General features: G+C 40.9%; 2 protein-coding genes across 6 annotated transcripts in view; one reads left to right on the top strand and one right to left on the bottom strand.

The window, feature by feature from the left end:
• The window catches only part of TMEM52B (transmembrane protein 52B), a 22,429-nt gene extending 8,825 nt beyond the window's left edge, over nt 1–13,604 (bottom strand). The window contains exon 1 of one of the 3 annotated variants that reach the window (XM_019834506.2): nt 13,528–13,604. The gene's annotated coding sequence lies outside the window, so the exon portion shown is untranslated. Of the gene's footprint in view, nt 1–142; nt 334–13,527 lie in introns of those variants that run through there. The other 2 variants (XM_019834504.2, XM_019834505.2) reach the window with 2 other exon arrangements.
• On the top strand, nt 6,800–21,265 carry OLR1 (oxidized low density lipoprotein receptor 1). 3 transcript variants are annotated; one of them, XM_019834502.3, is made up of 7 exons: nt 6,800–6,880; nt 8,676–8,797; nt 11,329–11,430; nt 13,377–13,622; nt 17,407–17,546; nt 17,845–17,960; nt 18,458–21,265. In XM_019834502.3, exons 2-7 carry the CDS (start codon nt 8,722–8,724, stop codon nt 18,600–18,602), a joined length of 825 nt encoding a protein of 274 aa, XP_019690061.2. In that variant the 5' UTR covers nt 6,800–6,880; nt 8,676–8,721; the 3' UTR covers nt 18,603–21,265. The 3 variants fall into 3 exon arrangements, with proteins under 3 accessions (XP_019690061.2, XP_019690062.2, XP_006933573.2); XM_006933511.5 differs by lacking the exon at nt 6,800–6,880 and having other exon boundaries at nt 8,599–8,797; XM_019834503.3 differs by lacking the exons at nt 6,800–6,880; nt 11,329–11,430 and having other exon boundaries at nt 8,598–8,797.

Below are 21,265 nucleotides of genomic sequence, written 5' to 3'. Positions count from 1 at the left end.
CTCTGTTTTTATGTTATCCACATTTGCTTCCCCCTGCCTTCCTTCCTTCCCTATTAGGAATCCTTTCTGTAGGTCTTTAACTTTCTCCCACTGTCCCCAAAAGGAAGACATTCAGGGAGGACACATCAGTCCTCAGAATTACGTATTTCTCTAGGCGGTGGTGAGAAACTTAACTGTAGGAGGCTCAAAGGCAGATTGCTGGTGATCAAACAAGTTCTCGTCTCCATCAGAAAAAGAGTAATATTCTTGGTCCTTCACCAGCACATTTCAGGGCGACTGTTGAATAATTGCCAACCTCCATTCACTCCCCTTCTCCATGTGATTAACCCTCTTCTCCTGCTCTCTGAAACCCTCCCCTTTACTATGTTGATAATCAACTCTCCTGGTTCTGGGTCATTTATTCTTAACCATTGCAGTAGGACTGAGAGGTTGACAAATGGACTGGAAAACTCTCCCATCTTTGAGGAAAGCAGGTTTGGAGATTAGAATGTTTGGGTGGTGACCACGAAATTCCCCTCTCCCCTGACTTCAGTTCTCATTGAAACAGATAAGTCAGACAGACACATACAAAAAATGTTTTAGCTGGGTTCCAAGATCTATAGGTCTTTAGGTTTCTGTCTCTGTCTCTCTCTCTTAAATAAAATCTAAAGTCAGAATAAAAATAAGCACACATCGGGGCGTCTGGGTGGCTCAGTCCGTTAAGCATCTGACTTTAGCTCAGGTCATGATCTCGCAGTTTGTGAGTTCAAGCCCCGCGTCAGGCTCTGTGCTGCCAGCTCGGAGCCCGGAGCCTGTTTCAGATTCTGTGTCTCCTTCTCTCTCTCTGCCCCTCCACTGCTCACACTCTATGTCTCTCTCTCTCTCTCTCAAAAATAAATAAACATTAAAAATTTAAAAAGGAGCAAACATGGCAAGGGAATAGTTGTAAAGAAACATATCTATAGGAACAAATGAATGCTGTATAAGTGATTTATACTTAAGTCAGAAATCATTTGCTTCATAAAGTATTTCAAAAAAAAACTTCAATGTGCAAAGTATTTCATAAGAAAATTAGACATTAGTTTACACACATATATCTGTCTCGTAAGAATTGAATAAAGCCACCTTTTAGATCGTATCTAATTTTACTGAGTGATTGTTGAGGGCAACTGTGGGGTGGGATTGATTCAAAGAGTCCCCACACAGCATTAAATGAGCATGGAGAATATAACTTTTTTTTCTCTTTCTCTCTTAGCTAAGGAAATCAAATAGTGACAGAAAAGCCTGGTGATTAGATAACATTAAGTTCCAAAACTAAATGATCATTGCGTTATTTTTTAAAAAGTAAGGAGGATGGAGCTAAGATGAAGAGTATTTTTCAAATCTCAGCAGAAAACTTGGCAAGGTGGAAGGTATTTCGTAGGACCGGGAGACCAGAAAATCCCTGGCTCTCTACTAAATTATTGTGTCGTTTCTCCAAGCCTTAATTTTCCCTTGTACAAAACAGGAGAGGAATGCTCACTTGATTTGCCCTAGATGTTGTTTCATAGAAAATACCACCAAAGACATGAAGGATTTTTATTAGAATATTTCTATTTCTATTAATAGATTTAATAGATACAATAGAGTATCATGGCTAAGAACCTAGCTAGGTTATCTGGGATTAAATACCTGCTTTCTCACTCAATAGCTGTGTAATCTTGGGCAAGTTATTATATCCCTGTTGGGTCAGCTTCATTCTATCTAAAGTGGGGTAAGAATAATAATGTTACTTCATAGACTTATAGAGATTCAATAAGGTAATGTGTGTGAAATGCACATAATTGTCCTGATGTAACCAGTATTTTAGAAGTGTTAACTAGGATTCTCTTGATTTCCATTCAGTTTTACCAGTGACCTTCACCTTCAGCATGCTGAATAACTGATGTCCTGTCAGTATATTATTACCATGGCCATGTTTTAGCTTTCCTGGTATTCCAATTTTGAATATTTCCCCTTGCTGTTCTGGCCATCTCTTCCCCAATCATGCCAGCCAAACCTCAGTGAGCAGGTTTGCCCATTACCATGATCTTTGCCCCCGCTGCACTTTCCTGCATGTGATTGCCATCACCTTTTTGCCCTCCAGCTTTCTAACAGGTTTGAACAAAACACGAGTCTTTTAATGACCTCCTTGTTAATATTCTTTCTTAGACTAACTACTGCCATTTTTTTTTTTCCCCTCACTGGATTATTCTTCAGAGAAGTAGAACTTCTTGTTTATCCTAATGAGAGTGATTATGCCTTGTGGCAATTTTAACGCCCAGTTCTGTCCCTGTCAAAACCTCTACATCCCGAATGTTGAGAGAGGAGAGAGGATCCATGTAGGAAGACGAAACAGGGTACAGACTGGAAGGGAAGGGGGCTGAGATGGAGGGGAACGACCTCATTTCAATCCTACACAATCTTGTAGTTCTATTAAGTTTGTGAATCATTAGCTTTTGACCAGGTTGTTAAAGACTTGGAGTGGAACCAATGGAGGGTACATGTACATAGAGGCCTTTCACTTATGCCTCAGGAAATTGTTATACAAAACTTGTAACAAGTGGAGCTAAAAAATTACTTGTTTCTGGCCCCTTTGATTATTCTCCTTTTGACCTTGCCTATGTCAGATGACCAACCATGAATTCCCTTCCTTTCTGTGCCTCAGTGAAATAGAGTCCAAGACTATCTTTACTGTGAGTCACCAAACATGAGTTATAAAGTGTTGAGCAGTGAGTTGGGCCACACCCGTAGCTTCAAAAATAGATAATAAAGCAGAAGACATCAGTTTCATCTTGCAACGGCTCCACCAGGAAGTGCTCTATCTTATGAATCAAGATTGCGATGTAAGCATTGAGTGACAACCTCAGAGGCATTGACACTCAGGATTCGATTTAAGGGCATTTAACAAAATAGAAGGGATTAAGTTTATCAAAGTATTATTAGTTTTATATACCATATAACACATTACCACAAATTTTATGAGCACACATTATATATATATACATATATATCTCTCTCACAGTGTCTGTGGATCAGAAGTATGAGCACAGATTGGTTGGGTCTTCGACTTAGGGTCTCACAGGCTGAGGTCAAGATGTCTTCTGGGTTGTATTCCCATCAGAAGACTCAACTGGGGAAGGATATGCTTCCAAGCTACCTCAGGCGGGAATTCATTTCTTTGTTTTTTAATGTTTCATGTATTTGTTTTGAAAAGGGGAGAGAGAAAGAATGGGAGGGGCAGAGAGAGAAGGAGAGAGAGAGAGAATCCCAGGCAGGCTCCTCGCTGCCAGGACAGAGGGTGCTGAGCTCGATGTGGGACTCAAACTCACAAACTGAGATCCTGACCTGAGCCAAAATCAAGAGTCAGATGCTTAACTGATTGAGCCACCCAGGCACCCCAGGAATTCATTTCTTTGTGGTTATAGGATTTCTGGAAGCTTGCTTCTTTAAATCTGGCCAAGAGGAGGGAGAGAAACTTTAGCAAAATAAACACTATAACTTATGTAATCACAAATACATAATCATATACATTCTGTCACTTTGGCACATCCAAACCATGGATACCACCCACACTGAAGGGGAGAAGATTACACAAGGGCATGAACAACATCAGGGGGCAGGAAATGAGAACTAGTTAAAGTCTGTGAATTTCGTCCAGCTATCTGCCACGAAAGGATTGTAGAAATTATCCCGCAGGTTTTGAAACCCAAACGTCCATCAATGGATGAACGGATAAACAAAATGTGGTATATACATACAATGGAATATTATTCAGCCTTAAAGAAAATTCATGGGGCGCCTGGGTTGCTCGGTCGGTAAACATCCAACTTCGGCTCAGGTCATGAACTCACAGCTCAGGTCATGAACTCACGTGGGTTTCAGCCCCACGTCGGGCTCTGTGCTGACAGCTCAGAGCCTGAAGCCTGCTTCGGATTCTGTGTCTCCCTCTCTCTCTGGCCCTCCACTGCTGGTGCTCTGTGTCTCTGTCTCTCAAAAATAAATAAACATTAGAAAAAATCAAAAGAAACTTCTGAGACGTACTACAGCACGGACAGATCGTGAAGCCCTAATCTAAGTGAAATAAGCCAGACACAAAAGGACAGATATTGTATGTTTCCACTTATATGAGGTACCTGGAGTAGTCAAGTTCATAGAAAGAGAAAATAGAATGGTGGTTTCCAGGAACGGGGAGAAGGAAGAAATGAGGAGTTATGTTAGTCATGGTCCTCTAGAGAAACAGGACCAATAAGAGGGTGCATATTTATAGAGAAAGATGTATGGTAAGAAACTGACTCATGCAATTATGGAGACCGGCAAGCCCAAATCTGTAATGTGGAGCAGGAGGCTTGAGACCCAAGAGAGCCAAGGTGAAGTTCCACCCCAAAGGCTGGCTGCTGGAGAATATTTTCTTATTTGGAGGAAGATTACTGTCTTTGTTCTATGCAGGCCTTCAACAGATTGAATGAGGCCATGCGCATTATGGAGGGAAATCTTTACCCCACTAAGATGGGAATCTCATCCAAAAACATTCTCAGGGAAGCTCAGAAAAATGTTTGACCAGATATCTTGGCACCCTGTGGCCCAGACAAGTTGACACATATTACTCACCATCACTAGAGTCACTGTTCGAAGATTACAGAATTTGGGGCACCTGGGTGGCTCAGTTGGTCAAGGGTTAAGCATCTGACATCGGCTCTATGATCTCAGGCTCTGTGCGGACAGCTCGGAGCCTGGAGCCTGCTTTGGATTCTGTGTCTCCCTCTCTCTCTCTCTGCCCTCACCCACTCACACTCTTCTCTCTTTCAAAAATAAATAAACATTAAAAAAATGAAAGAAAAAAGTAAAATTACAGAGTTTCGGGGCACCTAGGTGACTCAGTCCGTTAAGTGTCTGACTTCGGCTCAGGTCATGATCTCATATAGTTCGCGAGTTCGAGCCTCACATCTGTCAGCACACAGCCTGCTTGGGATTCTCTCTCCTTCTCTCTCTGTTCCTCCCCTGCTCTCTCTCTCTCTCTCTCTCTCCCAAAATAAATAAATAAACTTAAACAAAATTTTTTAAAATTAAAAAAAATGAAAATTACAGAGCATTAAGTTGGAGAAGAAGAATAGTGAGCTGAGTTCTTGTCTGGCTTCAGGTAGAAAAGAGACGTTTAGTAAATCTCTTACATTTTCTGGGCATTAGCTCCACTTTCTCAAAATAAAGAACGAAGACATATTTTCCTTAAATGCCTTTGTATTTTTAAAATCCAGCTTATGCTGGTGATGTTTTAGTAGCTAAGAATCTCAAGTATTAATGGCCTACTGTTTGCAGAATATTATAACCAATATGGTATTCCAGGGCGATAGGAAGGAATAAGCTTTTCTTTTTTTTTTTTTTTTTTTTAATTTTTTTTTTTCAACCTTCATTTATTTTTGGGACAGAGAGAGACAGAGCATGAACGGGGGAGGGGCAGAGAGAGAGGGAGACACAGAATCGGAAACAGGCTCCAGGCTCCGAGCCATCAGCCCAGAGCCCGACGCGGGGCTCGAACTCCGGGACCGCGAGATCGTGACCTGGCTGAAGTCGGACGCTTAACCGACTGCGCCACCCAGGCGCCCCATGCTTTTCTTAATAGAAGGGGATCCAACTTTACTCGTAAAGAGCTTGTAATTTGTTGGAGAGAGGGAATAACTTTAATGGAATGGAAAATCAATAGAGTGCTCTATTAGAGTATATAAAATGAGGGGGGGGGGACTGATGATGTGGCAGGATTCTTGCACAGAGAATCGTGACACAGAGGCTTTTCTTTCCAGGAAGCAATTTTATTCCTGCGGGCACCCCTCAGTTGGGTTTGCACCCGAAGAACTGAGCCCCGAACACCACGTGGTATAATTTTTAAAATGTATTTTCTACTTCCTTGTCTCCCATAAACGGTAACACACAAATACGTAGTCTGATTAAGTGGTCTTATGTTACAAGATCGTGAAGGATGTTGTCATATATAGCCCGGTTGCCTTGAGGTTTTTGTTTTTGGTTTTTTTCCTTAGGAAGGGGACTCTACCACAGTGATGGCAATCCTACCTATAGATATTAAGTGCAGAGGATTTTTTAAGAAAAAAAAATGTATTTGAAGGGAGTACAGGATTTGTAGAGCTCATCACCAGGTCCCAGACTGCTTAGGGAGCATCTTATGAGTATTGACCCCAACCAAGCACAATGGATGATTATTTGGTCCTTGGTTTCGTGGGTGGGGTGTGAAGGTGAATATCTGAAGTCTGAGAAATCTAGCTCAATCTTAGGCCTCCTTCAAAGAATGTTGTTCTTTCTAGTCCTGGGTGTATCTTTGGGTGTTTTAGCTACACGGTCACATACGTCTTTCCAAGACACTTCTTCCTAGGACAATCCATAAAAGGTAACTAGCTCACAAGAAAAATGTGCTACGTCCAGATGCCTGGGTGGCTTAGTTCGTTAAGCGTCCGACTTCCGTTTAGGTCATGATCTCACAATCCGTGGGTTCGAAGCCCGCATCGGGCTCTGGGCTGACGGCTCAGAGCCTGGAGCCTGCCTCAGATTCTGTGTCTCCCTCTCTCTCTGCCCCTCCCCCCCTCAAAAATAAATAACCATTAAAAAAGGAAAAATGTGCCATGTCAACAAGTATACATCTGTATCTCATCTTAATCCACTAGAATATTGATGGCATACAAAATAACTGAGTCCCTGTGGGGAATGATAAAGTGTCCTCTTCCTTGAGATGTAATTTCAGCATTTATGAATTCATTATCAAAAACACTTTCCTGAGATTCTATTTATGCGAAAGTCGCCATGGTGAATTCAGGCAGCAATCTTGCTTCCTGGCACTTACAGTCAAGGGACGTTGGGTAGCGCTTGCGTGATAAAGGTAAGTAGCATTGATTTGTTACAAGCTGATTTGACCAGGATACATTTGCTACATGCTTAGCTTTTCTGGGGAACTGCATCACAGAGCAAAACTTTAAGTGACAGATGAATTATGTTCAGTTTGGTCTCAGATACCTGGCACAGAAAAAGGGAAAATAAAAAATCCAGGGAGGAGGAGGGAAACGGAATCCTAATTAGGCTGTCAGTATCGGTGATTTTTCTTCATAGTTTCCTAGATATTTTATTTATGTATGCATATTTTTTCAATGTTCTTTTATGTATCCCCTCCTTTTATTTTTTCCCCTGGCATAGTTTAAAGCAAATTCCAGATATCCCATCATTCTGCCCAGAAATACTTCAGAAAATATCTCTAGTAAATAAGAACTTTTAAAGAAGCATGTAGAGGCGTCTGGGTGGCTCAGTCAGTTGAGCGTCCGACTTCAGCTCAGGTCATGATCTCATGAGTTCAAGCCCCGCGTCAGGCTCGCGACTGTCATCTCAGAGCCCACTTCGATCCTCTGTCCCCCTCTCTCTTTGCCCCTCCCTCATTCATGCTCTCTCTCTCTCAAAAATGAAAAATGTTTTTAAAAGTATGCATAACTGCAGTAAGACATTTCTTCTCTGGTTAGGAGGTTGTAAAGGAAAAATAGGTGAGAATTCTATCAATGAATTCATATAGTCATCCTTACGGCGAGATCAATGAAGAGTCTTGTGACTCCAATTATGTGTAAAATGTATTCTTTTCTGGGTAATTCAGCTATGCTAAATATTACTACTACTAATATTATAACTATAATTTATTGAGCTCTTATGTTTGAAGTACAGTACTTAGCATTTTCAGCCAATATTTCACATGAATCCTTATAGCAACATTATCAACATCATCCAGTGGACATTCCAATGTCCCAATTTATAGACAAAGACATAGGTCCAAGGGCTCCTGGTTGGCTGAGTCACTTAAGTGTCTGACTTCGGCTCAGGTCAAGATCTCATGGTTCAAGAGTTCAAGCTCTGCCTCAGGCTCTGTGCTGACAGCTCAGAGCCTGGAGCCAGATTCAGATTCTGTGTCTCCCTCTCTCTCTGCCCTTCCCTGGCTCACACTCTGCCTGTCTCTCTCTCCTTGGGAAAAAAAAAAAAAAAACCATTAAAAAGAAGAAGAAAAAAGACAATTCTCTAAAAAATAAAAAAACAAAAAAAACCCCACATAGGTTCAGAATGTTAAGTAATTCTCCAAGATTATAGATCAAGGGCTTAGCAAAGGAAAGATTTGAAACTAGCTCCCTCTGGCTCCAGTGTTCTCACTGGTGCGATGTTATACTGCCACTGTATGAAATAGTGCTTCGAATTAAGTTCTAAAATTATCATGGTCATCATGGCTAGAGATGAATCCTGTGATTACCTCAAAAATTTCTTATCTACTGCTGATTGAAACAGTCAGAATTAAAAGAGACTTATGAAAGTTACAATATAGAGAAAGTCTGCTACAGTGAAATAAACAAATAGGGACACGGGAATTATGGACAGAGGAAACTGGCTCTGCTCTAATGCTCACGGAAAATACAGTTTTCCCTTTCATAAATTACCTAGTGAAACATCCTGAAATACTTAGCAGAATCGCCACTTTCCCCACTTGCAATAGACATAACCCAAGAATTTGCGTCAGCCGACTTCCCAGTGTGAAGCAAAGCCTCTTCTTCCTCCTACCAATGATTGAGTCATTCTTCAATTAGATAGATAGCAGTAGCTATTTAAACACTCCAGCAGGAGCTCAGCTCACCAATTTTTACTTTATGCAGAAGTCCTTGACTGCTTCACTCTCTCATTCTTGGAGTGAATTTGGAAATGATTTTTGATGACCTTAAGAGTACGACTATGAAAGACCAACCCGACCAGAAGCCAAATGGAGAGAAAGCTAAAGGTACTAGGGGTGGGTGAACGTACATAGGGACAGAATTCCAGGATTAGCTCAACATGTAAATGAACTGAATAGAGGATTAGACAGTTTAAACACCAGAGTGTGGAAAAACAGTGTAGAATTAGTAACGCTTGCTTAAAAGAAAGAAAAATTAGATGTGGATGAACTAACTTGCTTTGAGTGATGATGTAGCAGATACTAATAATTTTTATGGAACATTTATCATAGGCTGTGTTCTCTGATATCCTCTCTACGTGCATTACTTCTCTGAATCTTTACATCTTGAAATTAGGACTATTATAATCCCCCCTTTTACAGAGGACTAATTGGGGATCAGGGGAATTAACAAAACCACTCATTTTCAGGCAGCTAGAATTGTATCACAACCCCCCCTTTATCAAGAATCCAATCCATCAGAAGGTTAAAGAGATGTTGAATTCACCCAGTGTATACAATGATACTTTTTATAATAAGTCTTCTTGAGGCATTGCAAAAACAGGATATCTTTTTATGAATTATCCACAGCAGGTGAAATGGTATTCAGTATAGTTGAGTGCAAATCACGTCTTATTGTGTACCACTGCCTTGAAAATTGTAATTTTTTGATATATATGGTAAGTTAAACTCCTTAAATGTAAATTAATTCATAATCCCAATTCCACAGACAGTCTGAGTAAATTGCCTTTTATCTTATACCCATTCCCAGAGAAAGGAATAAAATACAAATAGGGGAGGTTGTATTTGTACAATACAAGTGTTGTCAGGAATTTGGATAAAGACATTCCAGGTCATGTTCCCATAAACAAGATAGAAATTTCCCTCAACAGGGAAAATAAGTTTGAACATGGAATGATTGAACATTTGACTTGCTGAACTTGGTATGAAAACAGTGCTGTCATTTACAGGTAAACCTACAAGTCAACAACAGTCATTTGTTCATTCATTCATTCATTCATTCACTCATTCTTCATGTAGTAAATAGGCTTGAATTTTATTACCATTATGAAGCTAAATCTTCTCTCAGAACCTGATTTGATCAATCACCTACTACAAAGAATCCAATTGCTTTCTGATCAGAAAATCACTACCGGGAGCCGAGATTGGGTTAATGGTCTCTACCTACCCAGGAAATGGGACAAAGGGTGACCTGTAGAAAATGGGAGTATGTGCCTTCCCCACACAGGTGTGGATCCTGTGATTTCTTCTAAAAATTCAGGAGTTTCATCGCTCAAGAGTGGTAGACATATTTGGTCTTCTATAGTACAGAATGAATACGGACCAAAGGGAAATACTGGTTGAAAGATTTACACAGATATCTACCCCCAAGCTAGGATTAGGCAATTATTTGCAAGAGACACAACTATCTCTTACTTGTCTGCCAATTTGCCATATACACTCTAGGAGCTTAACAACTTTTGAACCAGTGAATGAACTGTATTTCTTCCTGTTACACTTTCTATTGTGTCTGTCTCATCTCTAAAGTCTAACAGAAGTGCTTTTGACATAATGAGAACTCTGTGACTATATTCGACCATTGATTGATTTGGATCATTGCACATTCACACTGGAAATTTGTGATGCAGTGTTCTAAACTGCATAGCGGCTAACAGATTAAAGGCCTGTGTTTGGATCTTAACATCTGTGTGATCTTGTACAATTCACTGAAACTTTGGGTTTCCTTGTCTACATATAAAGGGTAACATGACCAGTGCCTTATTTGTGTATTGTACAGGGTGAGAAGTCCAGATGCGTTATGTGAGATATTTTCCTGCTGAACCAAAATATCTGGGCTTTTTTTAGTGGTGGAACACATAATTAGGCATTCATATACCTGGAAGCTACAGGATTTATTTTTATCTATAATAATGATCAGCTTTCCTCTTGCAACTACAGGGCCACAGCTGGTGTGAGTATAGGACATGACATTAATATGAGTCAGAGTAGTATTGAAGTTGCATTCCTATTTTTGTTTGGTCAATAACCTCAGTTCCAAGATGTAATTTCAGTAGAATAAAACTTGAAAGCACAAAAACAATTCTTTGAGGCAATCTGTTGATTAACTGACTAAAGCTTATTTGCTTGGTATCTGACCTTCTTTTATGGTATGCTACTTATAAAACACACTGTACGTGAGGTCTGTGTGTGTGTGTGTGTGTGTATGTGTGCCTGTACATGCACACACACGATCTATATTAAAAATATAAAGTTGATCGAACAAAGTTGGACTGAGGGTTTCTTGGAAAGTCACTGTAGGGAGAATGGATGAGTATAAGCTTTAGAATCGGATACCTAACATCACATACCTGGTATTGAATCCTGGCTCTTAAACAGCGTCAAATGTGTGACCATGGGTAAATTACTTATATTATCTGTATTTTTCATCTATAAATATGGGTAATGAACTATTGGCAGAGCCCTTGGGGGGACTAGAGGTAAGGAGTGCAAAGTACCAGGTACAGACAGTTTCCAAAGAATTGCTTGACGTCTTGCTTCCATCGTTTATGTCCTTCTGATTCAATCCTCTATCATTCTAGGTCTTTATTTTCTTTCTTCTCGGTGGTGGTGCCCTGCCGCTGTGCTTCTAGGGGTCCTTTGCTTGGGATTACTGGTGACTCTTATCATGCTGATAATGCAAGGTAAGTACTAGCACAGGGAAATGATGGAGGACAAAGTGAGAACTTGCAAACGTGGTTAATTCATTGGTTTCATAACAACTACAAACATCCTTGATTTGGATGCGTTTTAGGCAAACTGTTTTTAGAATGAGCTGGAAGATGAGTAAGTGTATTGTGCTTATCCCTCAAGTTGACTGGGACATGGACTGAAGATTGTGAATGGTGGGTTTTTGTTTTGTTTTGTTTTTATAACTTCATGGGTAAAGTCTGTTTAAATCCTGGAATGATGAGAAAGAAAATAATTGGAAGCAATTAAGCCACGAGATCCCCTAAGAGACCCAGGAGGAAAAGAAATGTCATACAGTTCACACTGAGTTTTAATAGAGGTGATTAAATACCAATTTAAAGTTAAGAATCAGAGGGGCATCTGGGTGGCTCAGTCAGTTACGCATCTGTCTCTTGATTTCGGCTCAGGTCATGATCTCATGATTGGTTTGTGAGTTTGAACTCTGCGTCGGGCTTCGTGAGGATGGCACGGAGGCTGCTTGGGATTCATTCTCTCTCTCTCTCTCTCTCTCTCTCTCTCTCTCAAAAATAAATAAATAAAGTTAAAAAAATAAATTTAAGAATCAGAAACACCCTCTTAGTAAATGAAACACTTAAAATAAATGCAATTCGAATTTATAATATGGCCATTCAGAAAAGAGGATGTTGACAGGAAAAGAAGTGATAAGAAGAATGAGAATGCCCAAGAAGGAATGAAAATGGTACAGATCACCCGCCTCATCTGCCTGTGTATTTAAGTTGTAGATCTGGGTTATTGCATCTATCTAGAATCTAGATCATTACAGCCTTTAAGTGCTATTTGTCTCTCAGTTGTTGGTTAAGATCACAAACTATTTTCTCGATCTGTTAACACGTAAGGCCTTCCCTAATGACTAGAAGAACTGCCCTTGACTCAGTGGTGGTGACTGGATGAGTCTTCCTGTGAGAAGAATCACTTTACAACAGAGTCAGATCTGGCCTTCAAGCCAAGGGGTCTGTTTTGTTTGTTTGTTTGTTTGTTTGTTTGTTTTATTTAAAAAAAAATTTTTTTTTAGCGTTTTTTACCTATTTTTGAGACAGAGCATGAACAGGGGAGGGGCAGCGAGAGGGAGACACAGAATCTGAAACGGGCTCCAGGCTCTGAGCTGTCAGCACAGAGCCCGACGCGGGGCTCCAACTCACGGACCGCGAGATCATGACCTGAGCCGAAGTCGGCCGCTTAACCGACTGAGCCATCCAGGCGCCCCGCCAAGGGGTCTGTTTTGTACTGAACCCTCAAGCTTCCAGAACTGAGACATTTGACCCTTAATATTAGTTGCCTGTTAGATTTCACAAACTTTATGCTCTCCTCACCCTTCCTAAAATGTGCTGAAGAAAAGGCAAAAAAAAAAAAAAAATCCTAAGAAACAAAAAACATTTGAAACTGTTCTGACATAGCAACTTAAAATCTGTGTCTCCAATCAAAGGGTGTCACAGTTTTTAAATAAAATTAGGAAGTTCAAAAGGGTAGTGAGTTAGCAGAAGAATAAAGAAACAAACAGTAGATCATTAATGACAATTGCTCTTGATAATGAGTCTGGTTAGCATCTATTTCAGACTGTATTTTATTTATGTCACTGATATAGCACTTATCTTATGATTGCTTTTCAACTTGTCTGTAACCATCAGTAATAAGTAAAATCCTATTTTGTTTTGTTTGATCAAAAGTGCTCGTGACAGTTCCTGATATTTAGACAAAATACTGCAGAAATACCCAATAGCTTTTTAATCCATAGTTTCTGAGTAAATTTGGGTCATTTTCCAGCGGTTTCTTTGCTGTCAAAATAGATTATTTGATTGGATTCTTCGGTTTCCTCAAAATCCAGTGGAGGGATTTTTACTGGGGATTGGTTAATGGAGTTCTTATTTCAGCTCTGATTTAGTATCACAGGTGTCTGGTCTCCTAAAGCAACATCAAGCAAACCTTACCCACCAGGAAATTATACTGGAGGGACAGATTTTAGCACAGCAGCAGGCAGAAAAAGCTTCCCAGGAGTCAGAAAAGGAACTCAAGGAGATGATAAAAAACCTTACCCAGAAGCTGGATGAAAAATCGAAGAAACAGATGGAACTTCATCACCAGAACCTGAATCTCCAAGAAGCTCTGAGGGAAGCAGCAAACTTTTCAGGTATGGAGGGTGGAGAGGGATCTCTTCTTTACCTAAAAAAAAAAAAAAAAAAAAAAATTTAAGTATTTATTTTTGGGAAAGCGCAAGCAGGGGAGGGGCAGAGAGAGGGTTAGAGGATCTGAAGCCGACTCTGTGCTGACAGGCTGCAACAGTGAGCCCATTGTGGGGCGCCCGCTCAGGAACCCGGGAGATCATGACCTGAGCCCAAGTCAGGTGCTCAACCGGTTGAGCCACCCAGGCGCCCCGAACTCTTCTCAATTTTTAAGATTCTAGTTTTGAGACTTTTCTGGAAGAATGCTCCCACCCCTACCCTTTGCCACAGATTCTTACTTCTTTCCATTCTAATGTATCTGAATCATTGATTTCTTTTCCTCCGGGGTTTCCTTTGTCCCTGGGTAGCTCTACATTAACTTTATGCTATAACACTATTTCTTAAAATACGCGACATCTGTTTAAATTAAATCAGCGGAGGCAGGCTGACCTGAAGTGTTGGGTAGGTACTTTAGATAAGAAAAAAAAAAAAAAAAAAATAGGAAGGGCCCAGAAAGCCAGTTTATCTAAGAAGAATTGATTTAATCTCAGAATCTAGGAGGCAGGTGGAAACAGCATCTATAAGAAGGGGATGACTGGGGCGCCTGGGTGGCGCAGTCGGTTAAGCGTCCGACTTCAGCCAGGTCACGATCTCGCGCTCAGTGAGTTCGAGCCCCGCGTCGGGCTCTGGGCTGATGGCTCAGAGCCTGGAGCCTGTTTCCGATTCTGTGTCTCCCTCTCTCTCTGCCCCTCCCCTGTTCATGCTCTGTCTCTCTCTGTCCCAAAAATAAATAAATGTTGAAAAAAAAATTTTATAAGAAGGGGATGATGATGTGAATTCTGCTGTTATTACAGAGTTATCTGTGTCATTTAGTGTTTCTACAACACGCAATTAAATCAGGCATATGCTTTTCATCATAGGGAGATTTAAGGGACGTGAGATGGAGATCCTTTCAGAGATGCATTGCTTCCTTGAAGGTGTATGAAGGAGTGCCCTATTCTCAGCATTAGTAACTAACTACCACTAGTAAACAAAGATTTCTCCAGTTTCTTGCTTGTACATGTCAGTGGATCTCAACGATGTAATTTATTTGAAAAAGGATTATGTGATAACAGTTCACAAACACCCACAGATCGCTTTGTTTTAAGGATGAGAAAAATTGATAGCCAGATAAGTTAAATGATAATAATAACGATTCATAGTTTTTATAAAGTTTTGAAGTTAATAAAGCCCTTCAATATTTAGAGGGTTATTTAACTTTCCAAAAGAAGAGAGATTTTTAGATAAATTGATCTTTAGCAAGTGTCAAACATGTTATTTCATCTTTTTATTGTTTTAAGTAATTTTTTTAAGTTTATTTTTATTTGAGAGAGAGCTAGAGAGCAAGCAGAGGAGGAACAGAGAGAGAGGGAGACAGAATCCCAAGCCCAATGCGGGGCTCGAACCCACAAACCGTGAGATCATGACCTGAGCTGAAGTCGAGTCAGACGTTTAACCAACTGAGCCACCCAGGCGCCCCTCAACTCTTTATTGAAGAGGGAGCTATCGAGGAAACGAAAAGACTACATCATCTCTAAAAAGGTGTAAGGAAGGAGACTAATATATCAAGGACAGGAATGTTTACATAAGCAGACATAGCCACATACCAACCAAATGATTTATTCCCCAGGTGGGGCTGTGAAGCCATTTTTTTAATCAGTTGTGTGAGATTAAATCTACATCACGGCCATCCGGAACCATCTCCCAGAGATTCCAGGCATGGACAACCGATCAAAAATAATAAGCAATGTGTTTTTCACTGGTAGATAGCCCAGGTAAAACATTCCATTCCTTGACCGCGTCAGATAAAGGCCAATTAGCAGATAAAGTACCGCTTTTCACCAAGCAGAAGATTCTCAAAAACATTAATGGTAAAATACCACATGCAAACAACTAACCAGCTTTCTCAAGTTTGAGACAAGTTTTGAGTACGAAATTAGCGGTGGCTGTCAACCTTTGGCGTGCAACATTGCCACTCCGATAGCTCTTAAGAAATGGCCGTGTCCACGTTTACCCCAAGATTCTGTATCAAAATGTCTCGAAGGGCACCAAGAAATATTTCTTCAATTGATTCAAACTCAGGAGTTTGAGAGGTAGTGCCACGTAGCGATTCAACACGCAGTTCCTCGAGGGACCTGCCAACGTTCCCATTCCCATACATTCCCATTTCCTCCGTGTGCCCAACGAAGAACAGGAATGAAACCTATTTGGCCATGTTGTTATGAGGATGAAACGAGTTAACATGTGGAAAGAACTGCCAACATTTTGGGGCCCATAGTGATGTTGCCTTTGTTAAATAAAACAAAAAGCTTTTTTTAATTAAACTAGGGGTGCTCGGCTGGCTCAGGTGGGGGAGTGTGTGACTCTTGACCTTAGAGTTGTGAGCTGAAGTCCCACCTTGGAGGTAGGATTTACTTTAAAAAAATTAAAAGAAATACAGGTGGTTCGAATGCCACATATGGCTATGCATTGAACAGCACATGTCTGGAAACAGGAAGCTCAGTAATTTTTTTCACGTTTATTTATTTTGAGGGAGAGAACGTGCAGGCACACCGTGTGCAAAGAGTTGGGGGAGGGGAAGAGAGCGAGGGAAAGAAAGAATCCCGAGCAGGCTCCATGCTGAACATGGAGGGGCTCAATCGCACAAAGGTGAGATCATGACTGTGAGATCATGACCTAAGCCGAAATCAGTCAGACGCTTAACTGACTGATGCCACCCAGATGCCCCCAGTAAGCACAGTATTGAAGCCTAAATTCATTATTTGAAAAACCGAAGTTTTTAAATGCATAAGCATACTTTTTTTATATAAAGATTTTATTTCTAAATTATCTCTACGATCAGCGTGGGGTTCAAACCCACAACTCTGAGATCAGGAGTTACACCTTCCACCGACTGAGCCAGCGAGGTGCCCCCGGTGTATCTTTTTAATAGCAGAATTGCTATTATGTATCCATTCCCCAAAATTTTACTTCCATTACTCCAAACAGAACTTTAAAAAATAGATCAGAGGGGCGCCTGTGTGGCTCAGTCGGTTGGGCGACCGACTTCGGCTCAGGTCATGATCTCGCGGTCCGTGAGTTCGAACCCCGCGTCGGGCTCGGTGCTGACAGTTCAGAGCCTGGAGCCTGTTTCAGATTCTGTGTCTCCCTCTCTCTCTGTCCCTCCCCTGCTCATGCTCTGTCTCTCTCTGTCTCAGAAATAAATAAACGTAAAAAAAAAAATTAAAAAAAATAGATCAGATTCTCAAGTTATATGTCAGCTCAATTTTGCTTTTCGAGAGCCTTGCTTTTAATTTAGTGTACTAAAATCAGAATACTTTAAGAGAAATAAAGACTCTGAGTCTCTTGAGGGATTTGCAGAGTCTGGGTATAATTCTAATTAAGAAGAGATGATAGGTGGTGTGCCTGGATGGCTCAGTTGGTTAAGCATCCGACTCTTGACTTCGGCTCAGATCATGATCTTGTGGTTTTTGAGTTCGAGCCCTGTGTCAGGCTCTGTGCTGACAGTGCGAAACCTGCGTGAGATTCTCTCTCTCTGTCTCTCTCTGCCTCCCCTCTCCCTCTTTCTCTCAAAATAAATAAGTAAACTTAAGAGAAGAGGAAGAAGAGGAGGAGGAAATGATATACATGTGACTGTCCTGAGGGAAGACTTAAGAATTGTAGACATATTTTTACTCAGGCATCACTCACTGATTAGATATGCTATCTTCCTAGCTCCTTGTCCCCAAGACTGGCTCTGGCATGAAGCAAACTGTTACCTATACTCCTCTGGCCCATTTAATTGGGAAAAAAGCCAGAACCATTGCTTGTCTTTGGATGCCCACATGCTGAAAATTAACAGCACAGATGATCTGGTGAGTTTTTATGGTTGTATGTTGGGCTGGAGTATTGCCTTATGGGAAACAAACCTGGTTTACACCCTTGGGGGAAGAGCACTTGTTTGAGTATAAGAATACTTATTTTCTGGCCTCATCTGGCCACTAAGTACACACATGACCCGGGATAGAGAGGTTACATAGTATCTTCAGCTTCGTAAACATTCCTTACAGAAAGGATGTCAAAGATCTCTTTTGGTTCTGCAGTTTTGTGACTCTAATCTAAAACGACCACACTGACTTTATCATCAATTGCGATCACTATCACTCCCCACAGGAATTCATCCAGCGAGCCAGCGCCCATTCCAGTTTCCCGTTCTGGATGGGGTTGTCTCTGAGGAAGCCGAGCAGCTCATGGCTCTGGGAGGATGGCTCTCCTTTGATGCCCCACTTGTAAGTCTCCTGTTCTTTGCTGACCCTGTGAGTGAAGCGGCTTCCACATTTCCATACACTGTCTTCTTCTTGCCAGGGAGAAGCTGGGGGAATTTCTGAACCCCTCCTTCCCCACCTCTGTCAGACAGAGACTTGCCCATTTAATCATTCCGACCTTCTCTTGAGTTTTCCTTCCCGCATTTACTACTGATTGGAAGCTTTAAGGCAAGGTTAGGGGCACCTGGGTGGCTGAGCTGGTTACGCATCCGACTCTTGATCTCAGTTCAGGTGGTGAGTTCAAGCCCCGCGTTGGGTTCCGTGCTGAGAGTGTAAAGCCTGTTTGGCATTCTCTCTCTCTCTCTCTCTCTCTCTCTCTCTCTCTCTCTCCACCCATTCCCCGCTCGTGCTCACTCTCACTCTCTTTCAAAATAAAAAAAAAAAAAAAAACAAAAAAAACCAAAAAAAAACAAGGTTAAATTTCTGACCACAAGGTGGCAGTAAATCTACTTTTTTTGCAGGTTTCGATTCCAGGGATCTCTTTCCCAGAGGTATCCTTCAGGCACTTGTGCCTATATACAAAGGGGAGGTGTTTTTGCTGACAACTGCATTTTAACTGCATTTACTATATGTCAGAAGAAGGCGAATCTAGTGAGGGCACGGTGAATTTGAAGGCTCTGGAAGCAAAGGAGAAGACTTTTCTTCTGGAATTGAAGCTGTACTTTATCATTTAGGTGCAAAACGAGAGAGCCCTGCGAACTGCCTGTTATTAGCTGACTGCAGAATTCCTTAGCAGAGACTAGGTCTGCAGATGCCTGGCTGGAGATATCCAAAATGTTGCTTCTACGTCTCTTTCTCTCTATTTTTCGCCTGGTTTCCCCAATCCCCCTGCCAGCCTTCAAACCTTCTCCCCTTTTTACGTTTTAAAGTTTTACTCCTCTTCAAGTCTTGGCAGCCCTCTGTACTCAGTCCTCTACCTCAGTGCCATCTGCCCCCTCACCCTCCTAAACCGCATAGAAAATGGAAAATGGAGAACTTGACCCCCCTGCAAGCAGAAGGCGAAAAAGGGGAAATCTGCATGGGAACAGAGCCGGCGAAGAAACAGAAAAGAGGACAAGCCCATAATGGAATCAAGGAACTTGAGTTCTCGACCTTAAAAGCTGTCACTTGTTCGTCTTTTAAGTTGCGATCTGTCTCCACACTCCACCACTGACGCACGTGCACACCCAAAACACACACACACTCACACACCCAACACACACACACACACACACACACACACACACACACACCGAGAACATCACATTTTGGTGTGATTGAGATGTTCCGGGAGGTGATTATAAATAGAATCATCTTTTCAGTGACCCAAATACAATTCCTTATTGGTCTCTGAATCTGTTCTGACTTCTTCATCCTTTCTCTATCAAAGGACAGCTCAATATAGCTTTACTCCTTCAGGAGAGTATTTGTTAGAATCATGGCGCCGGGGGCAAAAACAGTTTTTGTGGGTTTTTTTCTCCCTAAAGTACACACCCTTTGTAGATGACCTCTTCTCAACTCTGTTGTGCTGTGCTAATGTGGAAACATACCGGGCCAACCAGTGAAGACGCTCGGTTAAGGAGCAAACTGAGCCAGCCGCGGAAACATTGCTGAGCGGAAACAGACGGGATTTGAAGTATTCCTTCTATTTTCAGTGTTTCTAGTCCCCGGCTACCCCCCCTCCCAGGTTTCCCTACTTTAAAGGAAGCCTTTCCATTTCGTTGCACATAATGTAGCACCAACTGTATCCAGAAAAGAAAAGCCGGACCGTTCCTAGGAAGACAGATATTCATCTGCCGTGTTGTTTGCATCAATTTTTCCCCCTTTTAAAATATTCAATGTGATTCCCTTGTATGAGTATACCCCAATTTGTGGATAAATTACCTGTTGATGATCTTTTGAGTTGTTTTCGGTATGTGTCTATCACAAAATAAGGTGCTATAAACATTTGTGTACCGGCCTTTGTATGCACGTAGCGCTTCTCTTCTCTTGAGTAAATGCGTAGGAGTTTAATGTCAGAACCATTCAGTAGGTGTATGTTGAGCTAGCTGAGAAATTGCCACACGTTTCGCCCCAAACTTGTACCATCTGGTATTCCCACCAGCAGTGTACGAATGTTCCAATTCCACCTCATCCTTGCTGACGCTTGGCATGGTCAGTCTTGTCACTTTACCCATTCTGATAGGCGCATGGTGGTCTATTACTCTGGTTTACTTTGCATTTCCTAAATGAAAAATAATCTTGAGATCTTTTTATTTACTTACTGTGCTTATTTACTCTCTACACATTTTCTTCGATAAAGCGCTGTACCGATCTTCTGAGAAGTTTTGAGTTCTTTGTTTTTATACTGTTACATTTCGAGAGCCCTTTGTACATGCTGGGTAGAAGTCCTTTATCAGATGTCGTTTTGGTGATTTTGTTTTTTTTTCAGTTTATGACTTCTCAGTCTCTGGAAAAGCAGACAATTTTAATTTTTGATGAAGTCCATTTTCACGTTTCTACTGCTGTCTCTAAGAACTTGTTGCCAAACTCAAGGTCACAAAACTTTCTGCTGTTTTCTTCTCGACATTTGATAGTTTCAGGCTTTACACGGAAACCTGTAATTTATTTTGAGTTAATTTGTGAACCAGGTACTAAAGCACTTTCTCTTTCCGTCTTATTTTTCTTTTTTCGTAAGGATGTTCGCTTGTCTTAGCAACATTCGTTGAAAAGACTGTTCCTTTTTCACTACATTGCCTTTGCACTTTTGTCCACAGTTACCCATATGTGCATGGGTCTATTTCTGGCTCTCTGTTATGTTCCCTTGGTCTGCTTATATATTTTTACAACACCACCATGAATATTGCAGTTTCTTGAAATCTTGTAGTGGTGGTTCAATGTCGTCCTTTTCCAACGTTGTTTTGGCTAATCTATGTCTTTGTATTTCCATGTTAACTTTTGAATTGGCTTGTCAATTTCTAAGAAACCAAGCAAACCTTATTGAAATTTTGAATGTGATTGCATTGAATCTATTAGCTACATTTAGGGGCAATTGAAATTTTAAAAATACCTATGTGTTTGAATCATAAACAAGGCATATCTCTCCATTTCTTTATGTGTTCCTTAATTTCTCTAAGCAATGTTTTGTAACTTTCTCTGTATAGATGTCCCACATATTTTCTTAGACTGTCATCATATACTTCATATTTTTGATGCTACTAGGAATGGTATTGGTGTCATTTGTAATTTTAATTTCCAAATGTCTTTTGCTAGTATATAGAATTATAATAAACTTTTTTATATTAACCTTA

Source organism: Felis catus, chromosome B4 (assembly GCF_018350175.1).
Source record: "Felis catus isolate Fca126 chromosome B4, F.catus_Fca126_mat1.0, whole genome shotgun sequence".
NCBI classification, from domain to species: Eukaryota; Metazoa; Chordata; class Mammalia; order Carnivora; family Felidae; genus Felis; species Felis catus.
This window is presented reverse-complemented; position numbering and strand designations above follow the sequence as displayed.